Genomic DNA, 20,885 nt, shown 5'->3' with positions numbered 1-20,885 from the left:
AAAAAAGATGTTTTCAGGAAATTGTAGTAAATTCATGGATTTGTAAAAGTAGGTGAAGAGTGAAATACAGTGGAACCTGTCTAATCCGAACATGCTCGGACGAACAAAAAAGTTGGGATTAGAGAAGTTTTTGGATTAGAAAGGTTTCTAATTTAGAACGAAACATTATGCTATTTGTTACACATGATGTGTAAATTTATCTATTTGTGTACAGACTAATAAAAACAATCAAATTATAAGCTGCATGTAGATTGCTTTGGTGTATTGTAAATTTCATGTTAATTCAACTTCTCAATATCACATTTTTTCACCACTTTTTCATTCCCAGAACGTAGCTAAAAGGAGAATATTTTTCGTGTCCAGTTATTGTAATGATCTGATTTAGTACCACTTTCAGTGAATAATTTTGCTGCTTTAAATGAACAAATTGCACAAAAAGTTTTGAGGAAGGAACAGGATAAACAAATTGATAAGGAACTATTACAATGGCAGTATTATTGTACATATGTCTATTCTTATAAATTCTTGTTCAAACAAACTACTTGAACTTGCTTCTTCACACCTGTGCATGGATCTACAAAGCAAAAGTCTGACATGAGTTTTGATTATCAGTGTTGGGACCTATTGTTGTTGACTCCTTTATAAAGAGTAATGGTTAAAATTGTAAACATACTCAAAAATGTCAAAAGTGAGCAAGATTTACACCAGAAACATTGACTAAGGTTCGGATTAGAAGGGTAGAATTTAATGTAATTAGATATAAAAATCACAAAAGTTTGTTTGGTTTTCGGAGTATAGAGGTTTCGGATTACAAGGGTATTTATATAACAGAGACTGAATAAGAAAATAAGAAAAAATGGGACCAAATAATTCATTCAGTTTAGAAATGTTTTCGGATTAGAGGGGTTCGGATTAGGGAGGTTCCACTGTATAAGGATGTCTCTTTGATCACATATGTGTATACAGAACACCTGCAACAGGTTTTTATGAGTAAAACAGTTGTCACATGTTTACAAAATTTCAATTTGTTACAGGATCCAGCACAGACAGTTGCAAGTTGTAACTGTATAACATTGATAGAAGCGACAGGGGAGAACAACGAGGACCTGTACATTACGTGTACGATGCCCTCTCTAGAAGTGGGGACTGTAGGAGGAGGTACTATACTGCCACCACAGGCAGCTTGTCTCAAGGTACTCTTGAAAATCTGGATGATAATTTGTAAATAACAGAAGTATTTATAGCTAGAAACTGACATCATTTTCTGGTCTTAGGGAATAAGTAAGCCTTGAAAAGGTCCAGTATAAGATTTCATCCTTAGTCAGTAAATCTATCATTTTTCACATTTAAAGTCTGTTTTCTCATTGTTTCATGCAGCTAGATTGTTGGTTAAACATGGATATTGCATGTGTATAGATACATGATTCGATCATCTGGCAGGTGTTAATAGATTCTGTTCAAAACCAATACATACATGGTAAATTTGACGATTATCTATCCAGATACTGAATGAATTGCTTACATGTATTCTTAATTAGGAAATCATTTTGTAATGTTTTAAAAAAATCATTTTTGACTGAGAAGTAATTTCAACCTTACTCTGGTATCTGCTTTATGTGTCCAATTTTAATTTTGCAGATCTTGGGTGTGCATGGTTCGAACACAGATCATCCAGGTGAAAATGCCCAGCAGTTGGCTCGTATAGTGTGTGGTACCGTCCTAGCAGGGGAGCTATCCTTGCTGTCAGCATTAGCTGCAGGACATCTTGTCCGTAGTCATCTAAAACATAATAGGTTTGTTAAAAAAATTTCTTAAAATATTAAAACTTAGTATTATAAAGTGCCTTTTTTTTTTAGAAAATTGGACACGTTACATGATGGTGTGTACAGCTGTCTATGCGTCTGTCTCACTGTCGTATTAACAATTCAAGGTATTGACTTCAAAATTGGCAGAGAGGTAGTTGGCGAGGAGACAATGTGCAGAGCACATGACCTGGATCAGTAGGTTAAAAGTCAAGGACACAAATTGAGCTAAATGCGAAATCTGTCATTGATATTTTGTGTCAAGAGCATAACTTAATAACCATTCAATGTATTGACTTTAAACTTGGCATAAAGGTAGGTGGCAATGAGACGATGTGCAGCGCATATAAGCTGGGTTGGTAGGTCAAAAGTCGGGGTCACAAATTAAGTTCAAGTCTGTTGTCAATGTGCACATAAACAAGGGTGATTAGATAAAGGTCAAGATCACAGCAAGGTCAAATCTGTCCCTTATACTTATCCTGAGGATAATTTAATAACCATTTACGTATTGACTTCAGACATGGCATTTTGGTAGGTGGTGATAAGACAATGTGCAGAATGCATGAATTTGTTAAGTAGATCATAGGTCACAGTCACAAATTGAGCTTAGAAGTCAATAGCTCTTGTTTTTGTTTGTCTTGAGGAATCTGTATTGATATTGTAGATGTATGTTCATGTTGTTCATATTTGTCTCAGATTAATTCAAAGAATTATTTGCATGAAAAACTGAATGAAAATTTAACAAGGGAACACTTAATACATATGTTGTAATTTGTTGGCATTTTCTGGATAACAACTGTCAGAGCATGAAAGCTTAAATGAAGAATAGTTTACAAATCCTTTTGTGAGGTGTGTTTCTTAAGTAGGAAATAACATTCAGCATTATATATTTCTAATATTTTGCTTTTTATTTCAGATCCAGTATTTCAGTAGGTTCATTTCCAACGCCAGATAGCAAACAAAGACAGTTTTCTAGTACTTCAGATTTGGGGTCTCTACGCTCGTCACTAGATAATTCATTCAGCAATTCCTTCCAAAACTCATCTGATATAGCGAGATTACGTTCCTCATTGTCTCAGAATGTTCGTAATTCCAGTGTTCGCCAAAATCTCAGTGACTTGCCAAAACATAATGAATGTAGTGAAAGAAATAGTGAACAAAACAAGAAGATGGATTCTAATCGTGCCAAATCTACAGACACTGATAACAGCTTAAGACAAAGAAGTTCTAAAGATATAAAGAAGATTGACTCTTGTATAAAACATGTGTCATGATCGACATCTTAATTAGGAAACTTATATCCATTTAAATCAGCCTGCTTTGCTTGTTTTTAAATCCATAATACACATCTATAAATAAGAAGACTGATTACATTTAAAAGACAAAGTCTCATGTTAACTAATTGCTCTCCGAATAAGTTACTACTGTCAAACTGTCTCTGACACCAAGATTTGTACTTTATGACGATTTTGACATTGCCCAGGGATTACACTGGTTAAAAAGAAAACCCCAAGTTTTCTTTGATTTGAAAACATTTTGCTGTTCCATTTTTTTTTTTTGGCAACATCTGTTTTGTCCATATGATACCTTTGTTAGGTCATCTTTTAGATATCATGATGCTACACTGAAGCAAGATTCTTGAAGATATTAATTATTCATAGTTACAGTTGTCTGTTTGCAGTGTAAGAGATTCCTCCTCATTGGCATACCAAGCCCCACAACAGCTATTAGTATACCTTGTAAAGGTACAAGTTAAGGGTGTAAGTTACATGTTCAATCTGAAAAATTTTTACTTTTGGAACGGCTGTAGTGCATTTTGATGCTAGCCCAAGTATTGAAGTAATAATATTAATATAGTTAATCATGCTTGTGATAATCATGTGCAAGGCCTTTTGACCTAATAGTTAGGTAAATTATTGTTATAGTATTAGTATTGCTTAGCCTAGTCAACATTATTACGGCAATGCTTATTTACGTAGAAACAAAAAAGATTTTTATATGTAAAACTTGCGGTGAGATTGTTTCATTGATTGTTTTTTCCCCCAAGTGATTTTTTTCTGGAACTGTTTCCTGTAAAAAATCACTAAACATCTATATATTGTAGAAATATGTAGTTGTGAAAATGGGAAATAATTGAATTGCAAGCTTTTTTATAAAAAAAATAATATCTGTAAAAGTCTTAAATGGATGGAGTGTTAAATTATTAAATGTTTCAGAACATCAGATGAATTACAATATTTACAGTGGAATTCAATGTGACTTTACAGTTGTACCAATTATGCCCTCTTTCAGAGAAGAAGTTCTACAGAGGAAATAGTTTTGACTGTTGGCTCTTTCAAACCATTCAGTAAATGGACACAAGGGTATCTTATAGTAAATCCAATATTTTTTCACTAACTTTGATTGAAATAATAGTTTTACTCTGCACAGATAATTGCTTTTTAAAGAAATTACCATGACAGTTTTATGCCACCTGTTTCTAAATTTACCCCATGAACTGTTAAATGGAAGTTTTAGTGGAAGTAATGTTTTATGCATTACTAAATGTTGAAGGATAATTTTGAATGTAGTATTTTTTGATATTTTGATGTTTTCATTTGATATTGAATGTAAACTGCCATTTTACGAATAAAAATTGTTATTGAAGTATTAACATTATTTGTTTTATTTCAGGAAACATTGATAGATTATAAGTTGTATGAAAGAAAAATATTTCAGATGAATTGGGTACTCTCCCAAACATAAAATTCTTGACATTGTGTTGATTTTTGTTTTCAATAAAATGCTGAATGCTACACAAGTGTAAGGATATAATAAAAACACATTTTCAAACTCACGATACAACATGCATTTATGGACTAAGAAACAAAGCTCATGAATATACATGTAGTATAATTCACAACAGTTATTCAGTTATACCAGGTTATTTCAAAAAACTTTTGACACAGGTACCATGCCAGCTGACTGGTCTAAAGCAAACGTCACTCCCCTTTTTAGCTCATCTGATTTTTTGAAAAAAAAAATGAGTAATTGTTATCACTTGATCGGTGTCGGCGTCGGCGTTGCCTGGTTAAGTTTTATGTTTAGGTCAGCTTTTCTCCTAAACTATCAAAAGTATTGCTTTGAAACTTGCAACACTTGTTCACCATCAATAGCTGACCCTGTACGGCAAGATACATAACTCCATCCTGCTTTTTGCAAGAATTATGGCCCCTTTTGGACTTAGAAAATATCAGATTTCTTGGTTAAGTTTTATGTTTAGGTCAACTTTTTCTTTTAAACTATCAAAGCTATTGCTTTGAAACTTGCAACACTTGTTCACCATCATAAGCTGACCCTGTACATCAAGAATTGTAACTCTATCCTGCTTTTTTCAAGAATTATTGCCCCTTTTGGATTTAGAAAATCAGATTTTTTGGTTAAGTTTTATGTTTAGGTCAGATTTTCTCCTAAACTACTATCGAAGCTATTGCTTTGAAACTTGCAACACTTGTTCACCATCATAAGCTGACCCTGTACAGCAAGAAACATAACTCCATTCTGCTTTTTGCAAGATTTATGGCCCCTTTTGTACTTAGCAAATAGATTCCTTGGTTAAGTTTTATGTTTAGGTCAACTTTTTCTTTTAAACTATCAAAGCTATTGCTTTGAAACTTGCAACACTTGTTCACCATCATAAGCTGACCCTGTACATCAAGAAACATAACTCCATCCTGCTTTTTGCAAGAATTATTGCCCCTTATGGACTTAGAAAATCAGTTTTCTTGGATAAGTTTTATGTTTAGGTCAGCTTTTCTCAAACTATCGAAGCTATTGCTTTAAAACTTGCAACAGTTTTTCACCATCATAAGCGGACGCTGTACTTCAAGAAACATAACTCTTTCCTGCTTTTTGCAAGAATGATGGCCCTTTTCAGACTTAGAAAATCATGGGTAGGGCAATATTTCTATTATACAAAAAAATCAGATGAGCGTCAGCACCCGCAAGGCGGTGCTCTTGTTATAAAGGGGCATAAAGGTAACCCTGCCAACTGTCGGCCGATTTCTTTGACATTTGTTTTCTGTAAGCTAATAGAGCACATTGTTGCATCCAATATTTCAAAGCACTACCAGGTCAACAATATTCTTTATGACTTACAGCACGGTTTGAGGGGAAAAGGTCATGCGAAACACAGCTCCTAGAACTAGATGAAGATCTGTCAAGAAACCTAATCTAAGGTCACCAAACAGACTTTACTGTTCGACTTCTCGAAAACGTTCAATAAGGTCAGCCACCTGAAACTTCTCTTTCAACTTCACCAACAAGGCGTCCAGGGCAGCACTTTGCAATGGGTCAAATCCTTACTGATAGGCTGGCACCTGTCACTCTTAGTTGATGAGGAAACCTGATGAAGTCCCAGTAACATCCGGAGTACCCCATGGTTCAGTTCTAGGCCCTCTTCTCTTTTTACTATACATAAATGATCTGCCTGAAAATAAAGCTTCACAGGTCCGGTTATTTGGTGACGACACTGCTGTTTACATCACCGTCAAAAACTCTCCTCATGAAAGTATCCATTAACAAGATCTTGACAGGTTACAGGTCTGTGAGAGCAAATGGGACGTGGAGTTTAACCCCTAAAATGTACAGTGATTAATATGACCAGGTTAAAAAACCCAGTTAGGTCCAAATACTCACTCCATGGTCAAATCCATGAAACAGAAAGTGATGCAAAATATCTTGGAGTCACTATCTCCTCAGACCTTGATTGGAATAAACCTGTTAATCAGGTCACCTCCAAATCAAGTCAAACTCCTAACTTCCTGAAAAGGAACATCCCCACTAAAAACCCAAGCGTTAAAGAGTTTGCTTACAAAACTCTAGTCAGACCTCAACTTGAATACTCCAGCTCTGTTTGGAGTCCATATACCAAACAAAACATCCATAAAAGTGAAATGGTAAGGGCAGGGCCACGCAATGGGTTTCAAACGATTACTCCACATACAGCATTGTCTCCCGAATGGTAAATTAACTGGGATAGCGTTCGCTTGAAGACAGAAAATCAGATGCCAGGCTATTAATGTTCTGGACCGGGTGCAGTGCCCATGTCTCCTTATGTTATACCGTCTACCCGCTTCACAAGACACACGCACCCCCCTATCTTACAAGCAGATCATTACACATTGTAATTATAACAAATTCTTCTTCGTTCCAGCTACTATCATTCTATGGAACTCTCTTCCAGCCGAGGTTGTGCAGGTCTCTACCCGGGAAAAATTCAGACAGGGAGTGACCAAATGTTCTCGCACGATATAATGTGAAGAATGCCGTTTTTAATCTCTTGTAACTGTTTATATTCCTACTCGTCTTGATTTTTCAACACTTAACACTAAATACGTTGGTATTACTTTTACCCTCCTGTACATTTCTTCTTTTAATCTCTCGCACAGACACGCATCTGCACGTAATACTTGAAAAGAGGGCGTGGCAAGACAGACAGACAGCCAGCCAGCCAGTCAGCCAGACAGAGAGAGAGAGAGAGAGAGAGAGAGAGAGAGAGATTTCTTTTCTTTTTTCAAATGAGAGTGCTTGTCTCCTTTTAGGGGCTGCTAGAGCTAAAACAACTTTCTTTCTCCTGAACTGCTTTATCGACTCTTCATCAAACGTGTATAGCATCATTATGATGTCCTTTCCCAGATTTGTACAATGGGGGCACTTGACTATTTTAAGGGGCCGCTAGAGCTTAAATAGATCTACATTGAAACAACTTCGTTTCTAGAACTGCTTCATGGATCTTCATAAAACTTGGTCTGTAGCATCATTGTGAGGCCCACTCCGAAATTTATTCAAATGGGGGAGCCGGTCCCCTTTTAGGGGCTACTAAAGCTAAATAAAGAAATACTTATAAACAACTTACCGGTATTAACGCAAGATGCAGATAGCCATTATTAAAGGCCTAGATTCACTACTATATAAGTGTTCCCCCTTCCCCCCCCCCCCCCCCCCAAATCCAATATACAACTCCCATCTTATCTGCTGCTTATCAGCGATTATGTAACCGTAACTGATTAGAGGGCAATTAGCACAGCAGGGACCCCAACTAGACCATGAAGATGTGTGCAGTGGAGTTGAAAGAAATTAATTTTTCTTCAGTGAGTGTGGAATGATAATAATATTAATTATTATTTTGATATTATATAGATGACAGTAAGTATTACTTTAATGTTATAATAATGATAATGATAATAATAAAAATAATCATAATAATAATAATTATTATTATTGTTATTATTATTATTATATTACATAAAGGATGATTAAAGATACAGTAATAATATTGAAAATAATAATGACAATAAAACACAAGTAAAGTGAAAACTTCAGGAGTTCTTTGTGCTGACAAACAATATTTTTTCTAATTGGAAACTGGGTTTCTTGTATTCATGTAATCAACATTATTTGAACTTAAGATTATTGTGTTCCATCTATACTGAATATTCATTTTCAGTATATTGCCAAAAGTGACTTTTTTTCATGCTTTGCTTTGTAACTTTGAAATGCACATTCTGTTTTCAATTTTTAGACAAATGTTATTTATCGCATAGTGCGGCAATTTTCCTTTGATCTTTGCAGCATGTTATACATAGTAACACACATTATTACTACAAAACTGTGCTGATATCTTACAAAACTGTTGCGATATATATCAACACGGAAATCTCTATGGAGTTTCATAAGAAAAAAGTGTTCCGATATATATCAGCACAGTAAAACTGTTCCGATATATATCGGAACACTTTTTCTCTATTGAGGTCCTATCAAGGGAGTATAATTTTTTCCTTTCAAAGAAAAGATGATTTTAGCTCAAATTTACAGTTCACAGAGAAAGAATTGTCACAAACACCTACATTTATAAAGTAAAAGAATAAATAAACTAGAATATTTCAAAAACTTGATAGTTATTGCCAAATTCAGAAATACATGAAATATATGAAATTCTGAGATTTCTCAAATGTTTCTTTTTCTTTGATTATTTTTACAAACAAAACAACAAGTTTTACAATATGTCTGGCCAATGAAATGCAAAGATTTAAAACCAATGCAGAAATTTGTTGGGTACTTTTATCTGGGGAACACATTTTCTAAAACAGAAGTTTTAGTGTTTCAGTCAGCGAGGCGCAGAAAGGGAATCAAAATAGTAAAAATAATAATAAACAAATTTAAATGAAAATGATATATAAATTTTAATGATAAACTATGCGATAAAACAGTTATAATATGTAGTGCTCGTGTGTTACCAGGATATATCAGAGCTAGGGGTACATCTCGTTATTTTTCTCTTCACATATCTGTCTCGGCCTACCGGCCTCGACGATATGTGCAGAGAAAAATACCCTCGATGTACCCCTAGCTCTGATATATCCTGGTAACACACTCTCACACATACTATAACTATTACTTACAGTATTCTGCAAGCTTTAGATGAGTGAAAGTCACAATTTTCTGAAATATCACAATTCTCCAGACAGACTTTGGAAAAATAAAAACTTGCATATTTCTTAAGTAAGTTTATCATTATTTCATTATTGTGAAAATAAGTTTCTGATTATCTTAAAAAAAACTAGTGTAACTTTAAAAGTTATTAATTATATATCAATTTAAGATAAATTACATTGTTTCCCCTTCTCACTAATTGGTACACCTGTAAAGTAGACTGACTCTCCAATAAACATTGACCCTTGTTAATTGGAACCATACTGTGATGGTCATTAGCCCCCAACTGTGCTGGTGAAGACAGAAATCCCTTGGCCCATCTGCCAAAATCTAGGCCTTTAAGAGCCTGCTCTAATGATTTGTGTGTATTTTCAACCCAGTTTTAAAGGCCTAAGAAGCATATAGTGTTTGAAAGTTATCAGTCACACCAGTATGTCTAATCAACTTAACTGCCTCTGGAACTTTCGACACATGGAGTATAATATAGCCCTCCTCCAAAAGTGTAACTTTAAGCTCTGAAATTCAGGTGAACGATCTAGGGTTATCATGACCATCTTTGTTTTCAGTTTCTTCTGTTCCCTTACTAATCGTTTCTTCTGGCTGCTGAGAACCGGTGAAGTAGCCGCCGCAGATTCAATAATTACTTCACTGCAACAAGAGTACTTTGAGGTCACAGCGCAGTGCTTGGGTCATGGCAGGCTGCCAGGTACCAAATAGTCGCAGATTCAGTAATGTCTTCACTGCAACCAGAGGACTTCGAGGTCACAGCGCAGTGCTTGGGCCATTGCAGTCTGTCAGGTAACATATAGCCGTAGGTACGGTTTAGTCTTCACTGAAACCAGAAGACTGAGGTCACTGCGCAGTGTTTGGGTCAGGGCAAACTGTCAGGTAATAGATAGTCGCAAATTCGGAAATGTCTTCACTGCAACCAGGGGACTATGTGGTCACTACGCAGTGTTTGGGCCAGGGCAGTCTGTCAGGTAACAAATAGTAGCAAATTCAGTAATGTCTTCACCGCAACTAGAGGACTTTGAGGTCACAGCGCATTGTTTAAGCCAGGACAGTCTGGCAGGTAAAAAATAGTAGCAGATTCCGCAATGTCGTTACTACAACCAGAAGACTTTGAGGTCACAGCGTATTGCTTGGTTTGGGCAGTCTGTCAGGACACAACTAGCCGCAGATGTGGTAATATCTTCACTGCAACCAGAGGACTTTGAGGTCACAGCGCATTGTTTAAGCCAGGACAGTCTGTCAGGTAACAAATAGTAGCAGATTCAGTAATGTCTTCACAGCAACTAGAGGACTTTGACGCTGTGGATCGAAGCGCACACCCATTCGCGTATTCACGACAGGGTTTTGATGGGGTTCACAGAGGGGGGAGGGTGGGCTTTAAATGCCCCCTGAAGCTTTTGGGCTTTAAGGTATTACATATGCTTAAATTGCAGCAGAAAGAGGTAGGCCAAAATTAAGTTTTATTTCCATAACATGTAAAATATGGTCAGGATATTAATATGTCATAGTATAGGCTACAAGAAATATCATTATTATGGAAATATAATTTATTTATATAAAAAAGGTGATTATGTGATTTAAATGAAATTCTTATAAGAAATAGCAGAATATGTGATACTGAGGAAAATCATTAAAATGGAATACTTATAAGTAATGGTGAATAATTTACATTGTGAAACTGAGGAAAATTTTCAAAACGAAATAATTATAGTTTTGAAATAAATCACCATAACTTAAAAGTAATGGCTATAATGTGTCACAAAGATATATAGTCCTGCATTCAAATACAACAAATTCCACAAGCAACCAAGGAAAGTCTAGATATTTCCCATTTTTCAGCTGGATTTAGAGTCCTAGTTTCACTTTTCGTAGATTTTGTTTTCTTTGCAAAAGGTAAACTACCTGATTCAGAACTACGTTTCTCAGCCATAATGACAAGACCGGTCTTAATTCTTAAAGTAGGTTTTTTTTTAAAGTTTGAGCCATTTCTGAATTTTCTTGAGCCAAAATTAGCATTTTGAGCATTTTGCTAAAATACCAATTCCAGTGTGCTTCGGAAACACAAACATGTTTTTTTTTATGTCAGAGTTCTGTGCGATGCAGCTCTCACATACTATTGACGCCCAGTATAATTGTTCCTAGATGTCATTAACTCAACTTGAACTTTCTTCCAATTAGGTTCCTCCTATGATAAATTGATATAAATCCATTAACATTAACCTTGAAGGCATGTGAACAGTTCACGATTGCCTGTATGGAATTCATTTAACCCTAACAGAAAATCACAAGGTAGGTAATTATTTGAATATTAATATTAGTAAGTATTTGAACAACAGTAGGTTAGTAGATTACCTATATGATATTTCTATGTATCATTTATTGCTTAATTACTTGGTCACAGTAAGGATTCCCAAATGATCTTTCCATTAGAATGTTTAATCGATGCCAGACCTCACCTGATCATCTATGTATGCAATTAAGAAATCGTTCAATGACTTTAATTTGACATGTACACATACGGGTATCGGTTTTGTTTATACGGTAGAAACTAACGTTCAAAAATTAATAAATTAGAGAATGTCGTAGATTACACTTATACTATGTTTTCATCATGGTGCATCTAAAATTTAAGTTTTTGATTATATTTGGAACTTTTCAAGGTAAAATTTCATTTTTTGTTATTAATTTATATAACGACGTTTCAGTCTTTTTAATATTACTAATAACTAGCTGTATGAAAGTCAACGGACACGCAGCTTCTGAAACTGATCCTTCTCACTTATAAGTAACTATTTCTAAAACAAACCCTAAAAAGGAAATCTTTTACGATTATGCTTATATATTTGTCTTTTTTGGGGGCAAGAATTTTATTTGCTTTCTAAACTTATGATCAAAACTATGTAAAAAATGCAGTTTACATAATTTATTATCTTAATTGACATGTGCTTTGAAATGCTTTGCTTTTGTATATTTGTTACTACTATATTCATGTTATATTTCAATCAAAGCTATATTGACAAAAATCATATATACTTATACCTGTGTTGAGAAATTCGGAGGCGGCAACGTGGTCATACTTACGTTGCGAAAACGTTGTCATATTTGTGTTGCGAAAACGTGGTCGTATTGTTTTGCGAAAACGTGGTCGTATTTGTGTTGCGAAAACGCGGTCATACTTGTGTTGCGAAATTCGGAGACGACAGCGTGGTCATACTTATGTTGCGAAAATGTGGTCATACTTGTGTTGCGAAATTCGGAGACGACAGCCAGGTCATACTTGTGTTGCGTAAACGTGGTCATACTATTGTGTTGCGAAATTCGGAGACGACAGCGTGGTCATACTTGTATTGCGAAAACGTGGTCATACTTGTGTTGCCAAATCTGAGGACGACAGCATGACTTTGCATTTGTTGCCAAATCTGAGGACGACAGCATGACTTTGCTTTTGTTGCCAAATCTGAGGACGATAACATTAACCTTGTTATGTTGCCAAATCGGGAGACGACAACATGTTGTGAAATCCGAAGGACCTAAGATGATCTGCAAAATTCGAACGCAACATTTTTTCTTTTTACTTCACTTTATGTATCACTTGTATGGTATTTGGAATAACCTTTTACCTTCCCATTATAATTTAGGTAAAACTCAGTGAAACAGATACAAGCTCGCGAATTACGGCAATATTAAAGTGAATTATAAAATTAAAGATTAGGGATTATTTTCAGTTTGTCGCGGTGGTAGCGATCAAGCATTTGATGTGTTCCAGTCCTTATTTGGAAATTACAACCCAAGTATAATTCCCGACTGTGGTGCTCCAACACAAGTCAAAGTCGGCATCGCAGTCAGACAAATCTTAGATCTGGTAAGGTGAAATATTGCCTTTTAGTAATGCATTCACTCATACGTTCTTCAAAGACATGTTCATTTATCTATTTTCTGACAGTTTTCGTCCGTCCACTCTGTCGAAGACTAGAATGATGCCTTTTTTCCCATTTGGTAGGAATTTGTCGTCAACAGTTTCAGTCTTTATGTATAATTATTAAAAATATTAGTGTTTTTACTCAGTAAATTTTATTATTAACACATAAAATATATTTGAGCCGCGCCATGAGAAAACTAACATAGTGCGTTTACGACCAGCACGGATCCAGACCAGCCTGCGCATCCGCGCAGTCTGGTCAGGAACCATGCTGTTCGCTTTTTAAGCCTATTGCAATTAGAAAAACCGTCAGCGAACAGCATGGACCCTGACCAGACTGAGCGGATGCGCAGGTTGGCTGGGTTCCATGCTGGTCGCAAAACCAGTATGTTGGTTTTCGCATGGCGCGGCTCGTTTATAATATTTGTTATTGAAATATCCTTCACCGAATGAACATCAAATGCAATATGTGAATATGATGTTCCACGACTGAAATATATTTTACATATATATAAAAAACAAACAAATTTGTTTGTACTTATATTTAATATTTTACACTGAGAAAACACTGGCTATAATTCAGAATGATATTTCAATAACTTAACGAAAATAATGAAAAAAAAGCTTAAATTACAATGTACTCATAATACTAAAACGTTTTTGTAAAATCCCGAAGTGGTCTCTGTCAGTTCTGAAATTGCCGTCTTTCAGGATGAGCCGTCACAGATTCTGCAGTCCAATATCTGGGTCAGACTTGTACGTATGTTTTAAACCACTGTATTGCTATTCAACAGCAGTGTCCATTTTTTATTTTAACGAACATGTCATTAAGGCAGCGTGACGGTCTGTAATAGCGCGTAGAAATATTTATCTGACAAGCACAAAACATTTGAAAACTTGTACAAATGTACTTTTTAACTTATTTATGAGATATCTGCTGTTGTAAAATTGTTTTTGTCTTTTGTCTTGTGATATTTTCTAAACGTCGATATTTTATATATTTCTTTGTACTCTTTTGTTAATGCAGAGACATTTTGCTATTTAAGGGCAAAGACATTTAGATGTTTTAAAATGCCAGGGTAGTCAAACATGAACAAATAGATTGTATCCGTTATTTCTAGGTTGTCCTTTATCAAAGGTCATAATGCATTGCATCTATGGCAATCGTGGTCTTTAAAGGCAGATGACCTCTGCTTAAAGTTGTATCTTAGCACTTGATTGTATATCATGACAGGTTTCATAATTGTCTTTTATTGCTTTTCCGTTCTGCTGATAGTCATGGATGGATTGCCGATTGAAATGGAATGCAACAAGTACCGGCATACCAAGCATGGTTATTCCCTACCAGCACCTCTGGATTCCTGATATTACCTTATATGACAAGTAGGTTTATAACTATCGTTTTAAATTATTCTCGGACAGAACAACTGGATTCCTATAGATGGTGGCTGATGGTGGCTGATTTCTGCCACTTCAAGACATGACGAATGTACATAGGCCGACGACACGGCGTTTTATAGCTGCCACAGACAAAGGTTTGAGATTTCACCCGCAAGGTTTCGCTAATTTGCCTAAATTATTCCGTGTATTCGTATCGTGTAAACATGAAATGGCAGAAATCAACCCCATTGGATTCCCTGACAAGTATACATGTATTTATGTATATCACTCCAAAGTGTTCCCTACCAACACATCCGGATTCCTAATGCTACGTTTTATCACAGGTAATGCATCTTCCCCCTTACAAACACTTCTGGATTCTTTCATAGGTAAGACATCTTTTTCCCTACCAACACATCTGGATTCTTGATGTTACCCTTTATCAAAGGTAAGACATTTTTGTCCCCTACTAACACCTATGGTTTCATAGTGTTGCCATTTCAAATAAAAAAAATCGATCAAATTATGCTATCATATAAATCAGAAGGAGCGTGAGTCTCTCAGGTCAAGGTCAAGGTCACAAAATGATGTGTGATTTTTTTTTCGTTTCCGGTCCATATCTTTTTCGCATATGGAGGGATTTTGAAATAAGTTTGCACAAATGTTCATCTAATCCCAAGGGTGTGTCGTGTCAATGACCCGGATCTCTTGGGTCAAGGTCAAGGTCACAATTTGACATCGGTTTTCTGCAGGCAGTTATTATTTTATTCTTCTTGTTGTTTGGGTTTAGAAGTAATTTTGTGCAAGTAACTATTTTAGCCTGAGAATATGCTATGTGCATGATCCGGGCCTCTCGGGTCAAGGTCATTATTTAAATTTTTATTTATTTTGCGCAGACAACTGTAGCATTCTTGGGCACGCTTCGGGGGCATTTGCCACTAATAGTGACAACTCTTGTTATTTGTAGTAATAAGTCCAATAAATTTGTATATTGATGGTCTATTATAATAATACTTCTTAATATATTTTTCTAATAACTCTGTAACATTGGCATATTAAAATAAAATGATATTCATCTTCAATATCAATAGTGTTACAACATAAACAGTATCGTTCATTGTGTGGTAGTCTATTTTGCCCATATCAGTTTGAATTCTAAGAGTATGTTCAGATATTCTTAATCTTGTAACAAAAAATCTATAACTGTTAGGTAATAAATCTAGGTAACAATTATATGCGAGTGCTTTTTTTTACAATCTTTATAAAGATCTAACGCAGGGCTATTTTCAACAGATGCATGTCACTCTTGCACACACCTATGAGACATTGCAAACTGTGAAAATAATACTATCCGATTTTAAGTTTTTCTAATTTGCTATTAGCCCTTTGAATAGCATGATAGCATTCTTAATTTTTATTTATGTAATATCACCTATTCCGGTAATATGCCATCTCATATTCCAGTATGAGATATCAAACAGTCATCTTAGAATAATAGTTTCTATTTAAATTGTGTTGAACAAACATATTTGAATATCTGATAATGAATATTCGAATACCTGATATAATATTCAATTAGGCGTATTCAAATTATTCATACAGGCGATATGCTAATCTCGACTGTACGATTTTAAGTTTTCATGATCAAAACACTTCGTCACACGTACACTTTGGTTGGCATAGATCACGTGTGCGTGTTTTCTCCGTATGCGAATGAGTTGTAGCGTAACCTACCCGAACGTTACCGTACAGAGGTGAATGGACAAAATATACAGCAGTTTACCTTTCAAACATGTATCCAAGATACCATAAAAGCGATTATAATACTATATGGTATTACTGAACACTGTATCAACTTTTAACAAAAATCTCTTTTTAGTTGACCTTCTGCATTTTTTCAGCGCAGAAAATGCTCTCGGAGGCATTGAAGACTACCGGGCATCAGTTTACCCAGATGGGTCTGTGTACTATTATTTCCCTAGTGTTGTTGCCACATTGTGTAAGATGGATGTCACGTATTTCCCCTTTGACACTCAAACATGTGAGTATAAACTGCATTGTAATCGCAAACAAATTCCGAATTATCGGCTAAATGTGTTTAGCGCTACATATATTTTTTTCTAGTCACCCAGTCAAAACCCAACATTTTTTGCCATCTGTTTAAGTCAACGGAGGACATTCCCCACGGGTTTCAGTTTGTGTAACATTTACGTAAGAAAGTATACCAATGTCAGTTATAACGCCTTTTTAAGCAGAATCCAAAGGGATTAGCAAGTGCACAAACCCTTTAGAATTGGCCAGATTTAAATACGCTTTTTGAATTGTGTAAATTTCCATGTTTTTTTTTCGTAAATAGACTGTGATACTTGTAAGTACAAATAGATCACATAAATATTCGTTATTAAAATATTGTAATTTCTCTAAAAACGATGTTCAGGATACAAATAAGACAAAAAGATATATGTTAGTTTTAAAACAAATTGAATTAAATGTATTGACATACTAAACAAGAGGAAAATTGTTGCACTTTATGCCATAATCATTCAGGTACCAGTCTTAAAACTCTAGATATAACAAACTTTATGTAATATTCATATCGGCATATTTGCCTATAATTCTTTTTTCAGGTCCAATAAAATTAGGGTCCTGGTCCTACTTCGGCAATGAATTGAATCTAACCGGACGTGATGGAGAAACGGCCGCTGATATTGCCACTTATAAGGAAAATGGAGAATGGGAGATAGTTGGTAAATATTAGACATTTTAGTAGTTGTTAATGACAAAACTGAAACCGGAGACCAGTGTAAAACTGACTGTTTTGAGCAATTACCAGAAACTGACCATTTTTATGTTGCTTTCAAAGACTGGTTCTCAAATTCAGCTTTTTAACCCTGCTGTTCACAAGATTGATTCTCAATTTCAGTTTTTACCCCCTCTATCATAAAACTGGTTCTCAGTTTGAGTTTTTAACCCCGCTATCATAAAAACGTTTTGGTATCACCAGACATTGGACTGGCTGTTGTTAAGAACAATCTTGCAATAAAGATTTTAAGACTCCGATAGACATGTCAGACTTTTTTTAAATTGATTGTTTTAAGATTTTGATTTTTGTCTCCATTATTTTGTACGATCTGTTGTAGGAGCGCCTGCGGTACGGCATGTTAATTATTTTTCCTGTTGCCCTGACCCGTTCCCTGACGTTACTTTCTACGTCACATTGAAAAGAAGACCACGCTTTTATCTGTTGAACCTGATGTTTCCATGTATTTTGATGTCCTCTATGGCAGTGCTGGCGTTCCTGTTGCCGCCAGACTCTGGAGAGAAAGTTTCGCTGGAGATCACAGTACTTCTCTCTTTGTCCGTATTCATGCTCGTTGTCTCCGAGACGATGCCACCGACGTCAGAAACGTTTCCATATATAGGTAGGCCCTATGTCACTTTTCACATTATTTTCATGTATAAATTTTGCAATTGAATTATCAATAGCCGACTTGTTATGTTACGTAGTAAAAGCATCCGAGTTTTTCATGTTCCCTCGACAAAACTTTAAATTGAAACTTGACAAAATTAATTTTGAAACGATGATCCAACGGAAAGAAATCTACTGATGTTCTTCCTAGAACCCCAAGAAAGCTGGATGTTGACTTGAAGCAACTTGACTTCAGTCTGGCACACTTGATCCTCCAACATTACATATTTAATATAGCTTTAACACCTCTTTTAAATACCATTATGTTACGACAGGTACAGGGCCTAAACGGCATTCCTGGTTTTAATTCAAGTAGTTATCTGTTGTTCACAAGTAAGTGAAACATTCCAAAACATGAATCAGAGGCGGGGGAAGAATTAAGACGTGCTAGTATTAGGTTGCTGTCGAATCGTCAGAAAGACCATCAGATCCACTGGAATTGATTTCGCGACTTCTTGATTGACTGTATTGATGTAATCAGATGTCTTATACAAAAGAGACTAGATTTACAAATGTATACTTAAAAGTGAAGAAGTCATCTTGACCGTTTGACAATCTTATTAATGTTGGTGGGTCTCACTGGAACCAAACCACAGGTAAATAAGTCGCTTTAAAATTATTAACGTAAGTAGTCAACAAAAACCGTCAGCAAACAAATCAAATTGATTTTGTCTTAAAAAGGACTTTTAATTTTATGTTTATGTTTGAATGCACACTTTATTTCAGGCATGTATTTTACATGCGCAATGCTGCTAGTTTCATGGTCCTGTCTGATGACCGTCACAGTTTTGAACTTACATCACAGAGGCGGCAACGGTCGCAGGATGCCATCATGGGTTAGAACTGTGTTCTTAAAGTGGTTAGGTGGGATACTGTTCCAACAAGGCAAAGAGCATAAATCAAAACTGTTTTGCAAACAGAATGTGAGTAGTAACTAGTATACATAGACTACTGTTCAGTATTTCGGAATATTTTTTAGTTTATAGGACACCATAACTTTACAGTCTTAGAAAACCTGTATAATGCATGTTTATACTACAGATGTTGTATTGAAAATCAGACTGTTTAATAAAAATCTTGGCAAAAGTATGTTTGAAAATCTTTTTAAACGTTATCCATTCAGAGCTTAGCTAATGATCCTAATATGAAGATTTTGTGTTCCAGTATCAAAGTTAAAGGTATACTAGACCTAAATTTCATATTTTAAAACATGAACAAATACCATAATTGAGCCGTGCCATGGGAAAACCAACATAGTGGGTTTGCGACTAGCACGGATCCAGACCAGCCTGCGCATCCGCGCAGTCTGGCCAAGATCCATGCTGTTCACTTTTAAAGCCTATTGAAATTGGAGAAACTGTTAGCGAACAACATGGATCCTGACCAGACTGCGCGGATGCGCAGGCTGGTCTGGATCCATGCTGGTCGCAAACCCACTATGTTGGTTTTCTCATGGCACGGCTCATATAGTTTATGTAAACCTAACAGATTAATTAGCAGTAAAATGTATGAAGTGACTTTTCGAACTTCATTTTAAACTTATGATTCAACGTATGTCTATCTGAATATTGCAGAAGGTAAATGCTTCCGATATATTTTCGGACAAAATGGAACTAACAGATATGGAATCAAACTTGTCGGGAGATGATGTTAAGCTATGCAACCTTTTCGTTTCCCCTACCATCCCAAGAAGACACTCGTCAACCAAAGACAACCGGAAGAAATCGATGATTGCCGAAGAAGAATTGTGTGAACATTTCAGTTCCCCTAACGTACCGAAAGGATTCGTCGCGAACTTCCGAAAGAGCCCGATTACTGCCGGAGATGAGCGGTCAGAGGAGATAAGGCTAATGAAACTGCAGCTAGAGTGCATAGAGTCAATTCATGATTACCTGAATAGTCAAAAGCAGTGTGATGAAGTGGCTGAAGAGTGGCAACAACTGGCCCGAGTGATCGATAGGGTTGTTATGATCCTATTTTTTACCTTTCAGTTGATTGCGACGGTCATCATGATGGTGAAGATAATGAGTGAGCATTGATCAATTTACATCTTGAATGTTTTAAGAACGGATTCTGACTCACATACATAAATTTAGTTTATTTCGTGTTTCAGACGGGAATTGAAGAACAGTAATTTGTTGGAAAACTATATTTGCTTAAGTGACAGATGAACTTTCAGCCTGGATTACCGGACAGAGACAATCAGCAATGTAATTTTGAATGACAGAGTTCGGGTGCACGTTTTCAAAACATACGTGTAATTACGTGTATTGGAAGACCGTAGGTTTATTAAACAAGTTTCAGTTTTTAAAAAGTTTTTTTTGTTGATAAAGTCAAGGCCCTTTAAGAGCATCTGGTAACAACAACATACAGTAACAAAATAATGACAGTGGCAAAATATCTCTACTCGCGAACACCATATCCCACATCACCATTCGTAGCTATGCAACTTGTAAAAATACCGCACCTGGTGCTCGCTCGCGAAAGACACCCCAGTCCCACATCGAAACAAACAAATATCTTCTTTATATATACTTTTTGATATAAACATATACGTCTAATCTGTACAGGAAGATGGTTGATGCAATCTGAAGTATTTATGTGTGCTCTTTAATAAGAAACTGGTCAAGTACTTTGTGTTGACCTGGTCCGATTGGTGGTTTTACTTCTTAAACAGAGAACGTTACCCGAACCTTTATTTTTGATTAAACCGGACCGTGGGGAAGATGCACTCTCATTTTTTATAGCGGCGACCGTTATTTCTTTATTTCCTTACTTGACCATTTTCTTACGAGCTCGTCGTGGCAATGAAATAATTGACGATTCTCAA

At 35.7% G+C, this 20,885-nt stretch overlaps 2 protein-coding genes and 1 long non-coding RNA gene across 5 annotated transcripts in view; all 3 read left to right on the top strand.

Annotated features, from left to right (window-relative positions):
• LOC123523035 (3-hydroxy-3-methylglutaryl-coenzyme A reductase-like) overlaps positions 1 to 3,116 on the top strand; it is a 40,773-nt gene extending 37,657 nt beyond the window's left edge. For all 3 annotated transcript variants that reach the window (XM_053549398.1, XM_053549395.1, XM_053549397.1), the window contains exons 18-20: positions 1,035 to 1,193; positions 1,639 to 1,793; positions 2,719 to 3,116. In XM_053549398.1, the coding sequence (XP_053405373.1) occupies positions 1,035 to 1,193; positions 1,639 to 1,793; positions 2,719 to 3,076 (672 nt within the window). In that variant the 3' untranslated portion in view covers positions 3,077 to 3,116. The remainder of the gene's footprint in view (positions 1 to 1,034; positions 1,194 to 1,638; positions 1,794 to 2,718) is intronic.
• A 9,904-nt stretch (positions 3,117 to 13,020) lies between these two features.
• LOC128559157 (uncharacterized) lies at positions 13,021 to 14,584 on the top strand. The gene is made up of 3 exons (XR_008372219.1): positions 13,021 to 13,149; positions 13,918 to 13,962; positions 14,483 to 14,584. It is a non-coding gene; the product is annotated as an uncharacterized LOC128559157 (long non-coding RNA).
• Positions 14,585 to 14,686: 102 nt separating this feature from the next.
• Positions 14,687 to 20,338, top strand: LOC123565500 (CHRNA7-FAM7A fusion protein-like). The gene is made up of 6 exons (XM_053550335.1): positions 14,687 to 14,975; positions 16,466 to 16,627; positions 17,214 to 17,333; positions 17,727 to 18,008; positions 18,782 to 18,978; positions 19,630 to 20,338. The coding sequence occupies exons 1-6, from the start codon at positions 14,687 to 14,689 to the stop codon at positions 20,092 to 20,094; spliced, it is 1,515 nt and encodes a 504-aa protein (XP_053406310.1). The 3' UTR covers positions 20,095 to 20,338.
• The last annotated feature ends 547 nt before the right edge of the window (positions 20,339 to 20,885 follow it).

The sequence above is a fragment of the Mercenaria mercenaria genome, chromosome 8 (genome assembly GCF_021730395.1).
Source record: "Mercenaria mercenaria strain notata chromosome 8, MADL_Memer_1, whole genome shotgun sequence".
In the NCBI taxonomy this organism is placed as follows: Eukaryota; Metazoa; Mollusca; class Bivalvia; order Venerida; family Veneridae; genus Mercenaria; species Mercenaria mercenaria.
Note: the sequence above shows the minus strand (reverse complement) of the source record. Positions and strands in the feature narration are given on the sequence as shown.

Coding starts and splice junctions, on each gene's coding strand:
- LOC123565500 (XM_053550335.1), top strand. CDS start 14,687: ATGACGAATGTACATAGGCCGACGACACGGCGTTTTATAGCTGCCACA. Junction 16,628..17,213: donor CCCCTTTGACACTCAAACAT/GTGAGTATAAAC, acceptor TTCTTTTTTCAG/GTCCAATAAAATTAGGGTCC. Junction 18,979..19,629: donor AACTGTTTTGCAAACAGAAT/GTGAGTAGTAAC, acceptor TGAATATTGCAG/AAGGTAAATGCTTCCGATAT.